The sequence below is a fragment of the Cololabis saira genome, chromosome 20 (genome assembly GCF_033807715.1).
Source record: "Cololabis saira isolate AMF1-May2022 chromosome 20, fColSai1.1, whole genome shotgun sequence".
NCBI lineage: Eukaryota > Metazoa > Chordata > Actinopteri > Beloniformes > Belonidae > Cololabis > Cololabis saira.
The window spans coordinates 32,850,578-32,863,160 of NC_084606.1; the positions used below are offsets into that span (position 1 = coordinate 32,850,578).

Genomic DNA, 12,583 nt, shown 5'->3' on the forward strand with positions numbered 1-12,583 from the left:
CACAATGATATACAATTGTGAGTGTGGGATGATTGTATAAAACTATGGCTATGACTATTATAAAAATAAAACTGATCAGAATTTTGTAAAGTAAAAAGAAATTGAAAAACTCCATCCACAGTAAAAGCCTTTATATTTTGTTAATTGTTCCTTGAAAAAGTCCTTGAAAAGCTTTACCAGGAATTGTGTGTTTTTTGAATAAGTTTAATTCTCAGGATCCTGTGCACAAAAAAGAAAATCTCAACATTAAAGAAGATAGACAAAAACGTCTTTAGTCTTTGACAAATGATTGTGTTTACTGCTGTTGAGAGAATAATCAGAGGATGATCATTCAAATGATCATTCCTTATGTGATGCATTATGAGTAAGTCGTGTTACAGCACAACTACATCGTATTAATGAGGCCAAGAAAAGCTGGAAATTTCGATGACTTTAAATTTGATTCGCTACATCACATCCAGTGGTGCCAGAGACGTGGAAATGTGCAAAAAGCGTTTCATTTACACTTTTGAGATAAAGTGGAATATATCAAATCGCCAGAACAACCACCTTCTGGAAGTGTAAAAAAAAGTATTTTCGTAACATTGGGGTGTTTTTTTTTAATAAGTCATTTTCATTCAGCATTTCTTTTTCAATATTTGGGTTTTGCATAACTCTCAGGGTTAGATTAATGCGACTGCTCTTTATTTGTCTCAAAGATGCACAAAGTCTGGTCAAGTCATTAAAGGTTTATTCACTCACAAAGCATTTCACAGTTAAAGACAGTATCCCATAAACTTCCATAATTATTACAAAAAAATAAAATAACACTTAAAATATATTCATATGTATATATATATTTATATATATTTATAAACTACAATAACTCAGATCCTACAGTCGCGGTTATTCATGAAGCCTTGGGTTTGCGTGTGATCTTTGAATTTATCCAGTCGATATAGTTGGCCACTCTTGTATAAACTCCCGGCTTTGCTGAGTGGCCGCAGCCGTCTCCCCAGCTGATGATCCCGTAGATGAAGCTGACGTCACCCTTCGCACAAGCCAGTGGGCCGCCGGAGTCGCCCTGGGGAAGAGCACGAGAGCAGGCGTAAACACATATGCACGGGCCCAACACACACTGAGTCACACACTTGAAACCTCATACACAGTACTGGAGTTGAGGGGGGGTGAGGGGGGATGAGGGGGGATGAGGGAGGATGGCATCCCCCCCTGAAATAAAAACGGTCCAAATCATCCCCCCTGTAAAACTGCTATCCCCCCTTTCCATCCCTTATGTCATTTCATCAATGAATGTGGTTTTACTGCTATTTCAACATTTAGAGTCATCACCAGAAAAATAACACCAGAAAAATAACTTATTTGACAATTTTCACCTGTTTCAAGTAAATTTTCACTTGAAATAAGTAGGAAAATCTGCCAGTGGGACAAGATTTATCTTCATATTACAAGCAAAAAAATCTTTTTTCAGTGATGTCTTGTTTTAAGTGTAATGAGATTTTTTTTTACTAAAATGAGACATATTAACTAGAAATTGGACAAATATTCTTGTTAAGATTGTGAGTTTTTGCAGTGATCCATTTTACTTATCCTGTGAAGGACAGAGTCATATTGATAAGTTCAGAAAAGTGTTTTTTATTGTTGTGTTTTGATGTATTTGATGTAAGCCCAGTGGATATTTAAAGCTTACAGAAGGCTGCATTTAACTGCTGCTATGTCATTCCTGCAGTATTTCTGCAGGTGTTTTGGTCACTGCTATTATTTGTAATATATTATATTATTTGTAATCAGCACAAACTATCTGTCCCCATATGATAAAATCCACCATCCCCCCTGAATTTTTTTTTACAACTCCAGTACTGCTCATACATAACTAAAAATTGCTCTCTGCCAATGAGGTAAACAGTGAACTGTGACATTCAATTTAAAAGGAGGATGCTTCAATGTTTGGCACAGCAGGGTGAGTGGGTAGTCTGGCACTGGAGAAGCTCTTACTTCCTTTCTCAAAGCTTCCTCTCATCCCTGCTGCCGTCTAAACAGCTGAATCGTCTGTTGTGACTCTGGGTACCGACTACTCAGACAGGTGCTCCACAATAATATTTCCCACCTCAACTCGAGGGATCATGACAAGTGGTGGGGAAAAAAATCGATATTGCAATATATTGTTGCGCTCTCTGTCGCAATAAATAATCGATAAACTGACGGAAAATATCGATATTTTATTACAACACACATTTACAGGGTTGTCACCGCACTATTGTTCATGCACTTTAATTTGTTCAGCTGTACAGTGTTTACATTTACAAGACTAGGAGGCAGTAAGGCTCTATACCCGGGGTCGGCAACCCGCGGCTCTAGAGCCGCATGCGGCTCTTTAGCGCCGCCCTAGTGGCTCCTGGAGCTTTTTCAAATATGTTTGACCTTTTTTTTCCTTTTTTTTTTCTTTTTTTCTTATTTTTTTTCTTATTTTTTTCTTCTTTTTTTCCTCTTTTTTTATTCCTTTTCCCTTTCCTTTTTAATCTCAACATTTCGACTTGTTTCTCGAAATTTTGACTTTTTTCTCAACATTTCGACTTTTTTCTCAACATTTCGACTTTTTTCGTGACATTTCGACTTTTTTCTCGAGTTTGTACTTCAACATTAATCTCGACATTTCGACTTTTTTCTCGAAGTGCACAATGAAAAAATAAATCTTCCCCCAGTTATAACTAATATAGATACATGCAGCATGTGTTGCCTTCATTCTAAAGCTTATACAAGACTTATACAAGGCTCCAGACATATTTGTTTTTTGTGTTTTTGGTCCAATATGGCTCTTTCAACATTTTGGGTTGCCGACCCCTGCTCTATACAAATGCACTTTATTTGTACATTGTATGAAGTTTTGTCATTGAATAAATGCATAACTACAGACGTTTTCCTTTTTATGGGTATTTGTTCTTTTTCAGTCACATATATCGTGATATATCGTTGATGAAATTTCTTACAAAATATCGAATGTCGCAGATATCGTGTATCGTGATATTATCGTTATCCTGGGCCACATATCGACACAGTATTGAATCGTGAGTTACCCGTATCGTCCCAGCCCTAATTATGACTGTAGGACAAATCAGGACCGCAGTCTCTTCTTGGTTTTGATAATCATTGTGTTTCGTTTGCATTCCTCACCTGGCACGCGTCGGCACAGCCGTTGAGCCCGGCGCAGATCATGTCGCCGGTGACGTGCTGGCCGTACACCTCTGGTCTCCTGCACTTGTCCTGCGGGTACAGCCTCACGCCGGCCTCCTGCAGACTGGAGTACTGGTTCGCCTCTGTAAAAAATCAAACCAGCAACAACTCAGACAAAAAACAAGCGGATGCAAAAGAAGACGCGAGCGACCAGATGCAGCAGGTGACAGTAAAACGCAGCCTCGCACCGATTAATGCAGCGACTAATGAATACATATCCTGTAGCTGCAGCCAAAGGCCGTTTACTCTTTGATAGCCTATTCACAATGATTTTTGTAAATTGCAATACAAATACCAGGGAAGCACTCTAACCAGATGCTGAAACCACCTCAAATGGTTTCCCCTGAATGTGGAGCAGCTGCAGCTCTCCTCCAGGCCGCTGCCGGCCTGCTCAACCGTGTTCTCTAACGGGGGTCCCGTCACGCAACACAGGGAACTCATTAGATCTGCAATCTCCCTCTTCCAGTCTCTAATACACACAATAAATACCTTTAAATGTCTGCTTCTGGGGGGTGCTGAACTTCAGTCATGGCAGGGGAAAAGGAAAAGCTTTAAAACCTGATATTTTAATGGCTTGTAAACCTGTTAAGTGTTTATTTTGTCAGGTCGTCAACCTGAAATGAAACTAAACGATGTAAGAGAGGAATATGTGACGGTTAATAGTAGTAGGCTATGAAGCCTTTAAAGTATTTTTTCTTTTTCCATTTTTGCTCATGCATGAGAAGGTTAAATATACAGGACTGTCTCAGAAAATTTGAATATTGTGACAAAGTCCTTTATTTTCTGTAATACAAAAATGTCATACATTCTGGATTCATTACAAATCAACTGAAATATTGCAAGCCTTTTATTATTTTAATATTGCTGATCATGGCTTACAGCTTAAAGGGGACATATTATGAAAAACAAGTTTTTTCTTGTTTTAACATATATAAAGTGGTCTCCCCTCACCCTGCCAGCACAGGGGAGACAAAATACCATGAATTTCTGCAAGGTCTGTGACCCCCGCCTTACAGTATCCCCCAGTGTCACGTGATTTTTTTTTAGCCGATTAGAATCTGCGCCTAGGGTGACGTCACCCTAGGCGCAGAGGTTCGGCCTCCGCTGCTGAAACCACGCCCACAACCAGCTCTCTCAGCCGGCTGGAGCGGTCCTTCTTTGAGCCAGTTGGACGCGGCGCCGCGGCGGAGCGGATCCGGGTTAAATCATCCAGGTTCCCGGGTGGTTTTGGAGCTGGGTCCTCGGGGGTCCGTCCCAGGTCGGACCAGCTTCACCCTCCGAGATTTTCAGCCAAATCTGTTGGTTTGATCCCCGGTAACCGACGATGCGCGCTGCTCCAGCCTACTTCCTGGTTCCCAAAGCGGGGTCCGTCTGACTAAATTGTCCAGGTTCCCGGCCGCTTTGGGAGCAGGGATTTCTGGGGTACGTCCCAGGCTGGATCAGCTTCACCCTCCGAGATTTTCAGCGAAATCTGTCGGTTTGATCCCCGGTAACGGGCGATGCGCCCCGGAGCCATGCGCCGGGCGCCCGCCGTGGGGTTGCAGGGCCAGCGCGCAGTGACTAAAGGCTGATTTATGGCTCCGCATTACACCAACGCAGAGCCTACGGCGTAGGGTACGCGTCGATTTAACGCAGAACCGTAAATCAGGCTTTAAGATCCGTTTACAGGGTGTAACTGAATGAGAGCATCCGACTATCGAGCTGCGTGACATCGGACGCTCTCTGTCCACACTGAAACCGTTAAACTCGCGGCCAGTTAGGACAGTCTAATACAAAAAAAATAAAGCAATGGATTTTATTTTGTCGCAGAAGCTTCTCGCATGGGACACGCTTTGTGTACGTAGCCGGCTGCTCTGGCTGGAGCGAGGTTTATTCTCCTCCCCTCCTACACGTCATTCAGGGAGCCAATCAGCACAGAGCCTCATTATCATACCCCCCCCTTCCCTAAAATGAAGCACAGAAAAAGGGCTTAGAAGCGGTAAAACTAGTGACAGGGCCCACAGGCTGGATTTCTGATTTATGTAGAAAAAACAAGCTTTAAATTGTTTTTAAGACATTCAAGGCCTGTTTAAAATATACATTAAATGCCATAATATGTCCCCTTTAAGAAAACTCAAATATCCTATCTCAAAAAATTAGAATATTCTGGGAATCTTAATCTTAAACTGTAAGCCATAATCAGCAATATTAAAATAATAAAAGGCTTGCAATATTTCAGTTGATTTGTAATGAATCCAGAATGTATGACATTTTTGTTTTTTTAATTGCATTACAGAAAATAAAGAACTTTATCACAATATTCTAATTTTCTGAGACAGTCCTGTACAGGGGTCATAACTCGTCCTTAGTAACTGAAGTTGGAGACCAGTTTTCTTGTTTGTGCTCAGAGCTGCTGACTCAGACTAAATATCTGCATTTCCTGAGCCGAGCTCATCAGCATCTGGCCGTGACAGATCTAATAGTGATATTGATCTTCATATCTAACTGTCAGCACCAAGGAGAGTGAATATTCCTTATATGCGTCCAGAAAATTAATAGAAAACTTTCCTTGGAAGTTATTTACAGTGCAAACGAACACAGCACTCCCCCCATCCCCCCCGGCGGTGGCAGCTTTAATGGATAAACAAAGACATCATTCACTGGAGCTGCACTGCAAATATGTAGGCGGCGGTTATGATGACAGTGAAATGATGCCGCATCACTCACTCTCGTACATGTGTCCCCAGCCGCTTATAGCGCAGCAGAAGCCGTCGGGGAACGTGGTGGTTTTTCCTGGGAGGCAGATGGGCCTGATGAAGGGGGTTTTCCTCACGCATCGCCCGCCCTGCTTCTTCAGTTTGACCAGAACTGGAGGAAAGAAGAGGAAATGTTATGAAATGGTTGAAATAAGCTAGGGAGCAAGTGGTAGTAGGGCTGGGCGATATATCGAGATTTTAATATATATCGATATATTTTCAAACGTGATATGGTACGAGACAATATCGTTTATATCGATTTTAAATTTAATTATTTTTTTTTAATGATTTTTATATAGCTTATTTTGTGACAAATTGACTTGAATGTTTTATTTGAGATTTGCACAAATGTTTTTTTATTTGCACAACTGTCAACCTCAGTGGAAAAGTCTGCCTGTTACCGTCTACATTGTATTAATTGCACAGTGTATTTTAATGTAATTGTTATGCAGGAAAGGGATATTTGTTTTATTTTATTTAAGAAGCATTTTTATTCTATATATGCAGGCAGTTTATTTTCATTTCATTTATTTTATACATTTTGATATTGTGCAGACCTCTGTTAATAAAGGAACCTGTGTGACATTTGGCACGAGGCTTTGTATTAAAACTGAAAAAATGAAGCTAACAGAGATGCTATGCTATAATGCTTTGGGGGAAACCCCAATTATGGCACAGAAAAAATATCAATATATATCGAGTATCGCCATTCAGCTAGAACAGGGGTCGGCAACCCGCGGCTCTGGAGCCGCATGTAGCTCTTTAGCGTCGCCCTAGTGGCTCCTGGAGCTTTTTCAAAAATGTTTGACCTTTTTTTTCCTTTTTTTTCTCTTTTTTTCTCTTTTGTTCTTTCTTTCTCTTTTTTCCTTTTTTTCTCTTTTTTTCTTCTTTTTTCTTTTTTCTCCTTTTTTCTTCCTTTTTCCCTTTCCTTTTTAATCTCGACATTTTGACTTTTTTCTCGAAACTGTATTTCAACATTAATCTCGACATTTCAACTTTTTTCTCTAAATTTTGACTTTTTTCTCGATATTTTAACTTTTTTCTCAACATTTTGACTTTTTTCTCGAGAATGTACTTCAACATTAATCTTGACATTTCGAGCCTTTTCTCAAAATTTTGACTTTTTTCTCAACATTTCGACTTTTTTCTCAACATTTTGACTTTCTTCTCGAGATTGTACTTCAACATTAATCTAGACATTTCGACCCTTTTCTCTAAATTTTGACTTTTTTCTCAACATTTCAACTTTTTTCTCAACATTTCAACTTTTTTCTCAACATTTCAACTTTTTTCTCGACATTTCGCATTTCGCCATTTGCCTTCATTCTAATTCTGATACAAGATTTTCATTTTTTGTGGCTCCAGACATATTTGTTTTTTGTGTTTTTGGTCCAATATGGCTCTTTCAACATTTTGGGTTGCCGACCTGAGCTAGAAAATATGGAGATATGACTTTTGGTCCATATCGCCCAGCCCTAAGTGGTAGACTCCGAGTCTCCCTGCGTGATGCCGCCACACCCATCTGTGAGTGTGTGTTGAGAGCCGGGGAGCTCGGGGCCACAGCTGCTCCGTGATGCACAGCTGCGCACTCAAAGTGGAGTCTGAAGAGAGTTTTGAGTGTTTCTAAACGGGTACGGAAAGTCTCCGTGTTTATGTGAGTCATCGGGCACGTACGAGGCCGAATGCTCACCGATGTCATGTAGCGTGGGATTGAACACGGAGAACTGCTCTGGAAAGATGTAGTCCTCCACCTCGAAGGTCCGGGTGTTGGGCCCGGTGATGTTGAAGCCCTGCTGGCCCAGCACCACGCGGATTTGGGATTTCAAAGGGCTGGAGGGGAAGAAAAGAAAAACTCTTAGAAGACGAGACTTCTACATTTCTGCCAGTCCAATGTTTTAGTCCAACATCCAGGTTGCCCCAATTACCACCATCTCTTTCATCATCGCTGTGTACTTTCATCGAGTTGTTGCCGTAGAAACAGAAGAGAATCGAGAGCAGCAGAATGGTGCGGCGATAAGGGCATTTCGTGGTAGGTGTCCTAACAACCTGGCCTATCTCTCCTGTATTTTGAACGTTTGCACAGGAAATTAAAATAGAAAAGAGCAGACTGCCACAAAATGAAGGCCACCTGGTAAAGGCATGACCTACTCCTGCACTTCTCATATCCTTTTGTCCCCGTTACTGCTCTCCAGATTATCTTAAACAGCACAGCTGTTATCTCAGGAGGCCGTTTCCTGATCAGATCAAATGTGCTGCGACTACAGCCGGTGCATGACCCAGACTTGACTCAACAAAGCTCCTTTTTTGCACATTAACCCTTCCTTTTCAGGCCCAGATGTTTTTTGGGCTTCCTTTTTCTGCAGCAGCAGCTTAACTAATCGTGTACGGTAACTCTGATTTTGCAACCCCTTAACTGACTCCCTGTCCATTTCCAAATTGACTTTAAGATTTCACCGTTTCCTTTTAACAGGAACCAGTTGATTCCAGAGTAGGGCTGCAACTAACGATTATTTTAATAATCGATTAATCTGTCGATTATTTTTTCGATTAATTGATGAATCGGATTAAAAGAAAAAATAAGCATTAAATTCCAACCATTCGAAAACAGAACTGACAGTGGAAATTCACAGTGCAGATAATCTTCAGAAAGTTCACAAACAGGTTGCTCCTTGAACATCCCTGAGCTTTTAAAGTATTGATTAAAAACTAAACTAAATGGACTAACACAGAAAACATACACATGTATGCTATACATCTGCCAAATATATAAAAATAAAGTGCACAAAAGAGGTATACTTTGTTTAAAAGGGACCTGAGCTGTCAAAACAATAAATAAATTATAAAAAATAAAGAAAAATACAAATCAGAAACAGGATTTGTTAGAACATTACAATTTGTTCTCTAAGAAAAAATAAAAACTAAGGATCTTACCAAGAAGTTTTCTTATTTCTAACCTAAAAATGCCATTACACCTGATAACACACATCACTTAAAAGGTTAGCTGTTTTTCCCACGTGTTTCTATTGAACTTTCATTTGTGTCAAGCAAATTTTAAGTTCTAGTTAAGTTTTAAGTTAAAGTCTTTATACCCTACGCCGTAGGCTACGCCGTCGATTTAACGCGGAACCATAAATCAGGCTTTAGTGAGTGACGTAATAATCGCGCAACACAACGAATGGATAATGGAATTCGTTGCCAACGCTTTTAATAATCGATTTTTATCGATTTTATCGATTCGTTGTTGCAGCCCTATTCCAGACGTTCCCGCCACATATCGCTGCCGTGTGCTCAAACACTCCCACAGAAACCCAAGCAAGGTAGCTGCTAGGAATGGGTGATATTTTACCGTTCACGATAAACCGTCAAAAAAATTCCCCACAATAAGAATTTGTATCTCACGGTAAAAACAATAAATTCCCGTTGATGACGTTTTTGTGTAAAGCTGATTTATGGTTCTGCGTTAAATCCACGCACAACGTACGTGAAGGAAGGAAGGAAGGAAGGAAGGAAGGAAGGAAGGAAGGAAGGAAGGAAGGAAGGAAGGAAGGAAGGAAGGAAGGAAGGAAGGAAGGAAGGAAGGAAGGAAGGAAGGAAGGAAGGAAGGAAGGAAGGAAACAAGGAAAGAAGGAAGGAAGGGAGAAAACAAGGAAAGAAAGAAGGAAGGGAAAAAGGGAGGAAGGAAGGAAGGAAGGAAGGAAGGAAGGAAGGAAGGAAGGAAGGAAGGAAGGATGGAAGGATGGAAGGAAGGAAGGAAGGAAGGGAAAAAAGGAGGAAGGAAGGAAGGAAGGAAGGAAGGAAGGAAGGAAGGAAGGAAGGAAGGAAGGAAGGAAGAAAAGAGGAAGGGAAGAAGGAAGGAGAGAGCAGGAGGAAGGAAGGAAGGAAGGAAATGAGCCAGAAAGAAAGAAAGAAAGAAAGAAAGAAAGAAAGAAAGAAAGAAAGAAAGAAAGAAAGAAAGAAAGAAAGAAAGAAAGAAAGAAAGAAAGAAAGAAAGAAAGAAAGAAAGAAAGATAAATTCCCGTTGATGATGTTTTTGTGTAACAAACATGGCTGATCTGAGAGCGAGATAGATTTATAGTTACAAAGGTGGAGTTGAATTGGTATTTTTTTTAATCGTCATTTCTATAGTTATCGGGATAAATGCCAGAAATGATCGTGATACATTTTTTTAGTCCGTACCGCCCATCCCTAGTAGCTGCACAACATAAAAATGACAGCGCTTTCTTCACCTACACTCAATAAATGCATGATGTTTGCTATAGTCTGCACTCTTTGTCTCTTTCAGCGCCTGGTAATGGTTACGGAATTGAAAGAATAAAAAGTAGCCTATGTACTATTTTAAAGACGTCTCGTCTGATGAAAAGAAGATCCTGTTAGGCGCAGATCAATGCGTGGAGGTCATTACTGGAGTTGTTTGTGCATGTTTCAGCATCCAGGCATCACTTTTTAAGACTATTCCCAGCAGTTCATGTGGAGGATTTTCTTTCTTTTCTTTTTCTTCTTAACTTTTCTTCAGAACACGGCCCCTACAGGCTCACGAGCTGAGTCATAACGACTCCAATATTTGAGAACTTGGAGAAAGAGTTGATAATACAATATTTTGCTGATGTGCAGTATCATTTTTAATGAAATGTGTACCAAATGCTGTTAAGGCCAATAGGATTGTGGTTATTGTTACATTGTGGATTAATGTTCATCCTTTCTCTCTCTGTTCATCTTTCAGCCCACTGAGACTTTCAAAGTCCTGTCTAAGTTTATGGGACTATTAAGCTGAGGTGACATGTATTAGTCAGCTATATGTCTCTAAATGTCTCTGAATAGTCATTGTCTTACCTTGTAATTAATTGTCAATACTAGTTTTAGTCAGTGACTACTTTTACATCACCAGTACTAATCTAATTAATGATCATAATCATATTAATATATCATTTTTAATGATGATTTCGATGAAGGTGACATTAATAATATGTATGGCGAATATAAGATCTGTAACATTTGAATGTTGGGAGATGTTATGAAATGACCACAGATTCATAATTGCTGTAATTGTTACAATAATTACAATATAATCATTTTATTATATATTTTTGTCATTTAATTGTTACTAATGGCCAGGATCTAGCTTTTTACGAGGGAGTTAACTGGTTTTACTTCTCCCCTTTGAAGCAAACATATGTAGATAGGGTTAATATATATGTATGTTGTGTTGATATGTACGTTAAACTGGATTTGTTTGTTGTTTGAGTCTTTTATAAATGTTTAAATGCACATGCTCAGGATAAAAACTCAACTGCACTAAATTAAATATAACTAACATTGAAAATGGAAGAACTGGAATTTCACCAGAGCGAAGAACTTTCTTTAGCCTCAAGTTATAAGTTCACTTAAAGTTCACTTATAAAGGGGCTCTTTGCACACAGTTCAATGTAAGTATTTGTTTTAACAAGTTTTAATCGTTGCTCAGTTTAACTCTGTCATAGTAACCTTTTTAAGATGTTTATCTAAACTTTGATCTAAAAGCCTTTATCTGAGGTCGCTCTAATCTCTTGTAATTGAATACTAAGTGTACGAAAACACTATTTAGCATTGATTGTACTATATTTGAAAGGCACTCTGTTGCTAAGCTCAAACTTAATGATTTAAGGACTTCAGGGCAGTGAATGTTAGGTCACGAGAATCAAAAGGAAGAGTTTGTTTTTTTTAAATGTTTTTGGTTTTAATTAAAAGGGATTCTTGATCCTTCTGTTCGTGTGCTGAAGGGGTCAAAGCCTCAGAATAACTTCATCAGTCATGACCTCTTCAGCTTCAAAATTCAGAAAACACAACCCTCACTCTTAAAGGAGCATGAGGCTCCTTTTAAGAAATGAGACTCTCTAGCGCCACCCTTCACCACGACGGCCGTTGGGGGTACTGCAGCCAACAGTGAAGCCGGCACGGGAGAACGTGCATTCAGCGTCATGTGACGTCACATCCGCAGGACAGCGCGGGAAATTCGGCCCCAGAATTGCAGCACATTTTGCAGCACACAGCCTGTTCAAGGCAAAGGAGAGATACACTAGAGGACTCATTCTTTTTGGTTTGGAACGCTTCATCTGACATTATTACTAGAAAACTTAAAACGTATACAAATTTTTTTCATAAATCCTGCCTCAATCCTGCCTCATGCTCCTTTAAAACAGGAGACATTTCTGCAGGAATGAAGCATTACACGGGGGATCAAATGTTCCTATTTTGTGTGGAAAATCCCACAGTATTTTTACTGAACAAGATTCAACAGCTTCGTATAGAGAGCAGCTGGGCTGCGGTGCATACTTGCGGAAGAAGCAGTGTGCTGCGGAGAGGATCCAGCAGGAAGAGATCAGACTGCCGGCGCAGAAGTCTGACTGTCCAATATAAATAGCTGCCATCCATGGATGAGTACCTGGCAGGGCTGAACTTCCACCCAAAATACGGCCCCTGGCCACCGTTAACCTCTTCTTGTGTCTCGTCCCACACGCAGGACTTCTGGGCCGCTTCGGCTTCGGCTTCAGCTTCGGCTTAGTGGGGTTTGGTTTTTTAATACCGGGCCAGACTTGGAACGGGATGATCCTTCGGGAAAAAGCTGAAACAAGTGAGGAAAGATG

At 40.2% G+C, this 12,583-nt stretch overlaps 1 protein-coding gene across 2 annotated transcripts in view; it reads right to left on the reverse strand.

Moving 5' to 3' along the window:
• Positions 1 to 750: 750 nt before the first annotated feature.
• LOC133420062 (hepatocyte growth factor activator) overlaps positions 751 to 12,583 on the reverse strand; it is a 29,348-nt gene continuing 17,515 nt past the window's right edge. For both annotated transcript variants that reach the window (XM_061709627.1, XM_061709625.1), the window contains 5 exons: positions 12,273 to 12,561; positions 7,654 to 7,793; positions 5,935 to 6,075; positions 3,169 to 3,311; positions 751 to 1,063 (listed from right to left, as the gene is read on the reverse strand). In XM_061709627.1, coding sequence (XP_061565611.1) covers positions 890 to 1,063; positions 3,169 to 3,311; positions 5,935 to 6,075; positions 7,654 to 7,793; positions 12,273 to 12,561 — 887 coding nt within the window. In that variant the 3' untranslated portion in view covers positions 751 to 889. The remainder of the gene's footprint in view (positions 1,064 to 3,168; positions 3,312 to 5,934; positions 6,076 to 7,653; positions 7,794 to 12,272; positions 12,562 to 12,583) is intronic.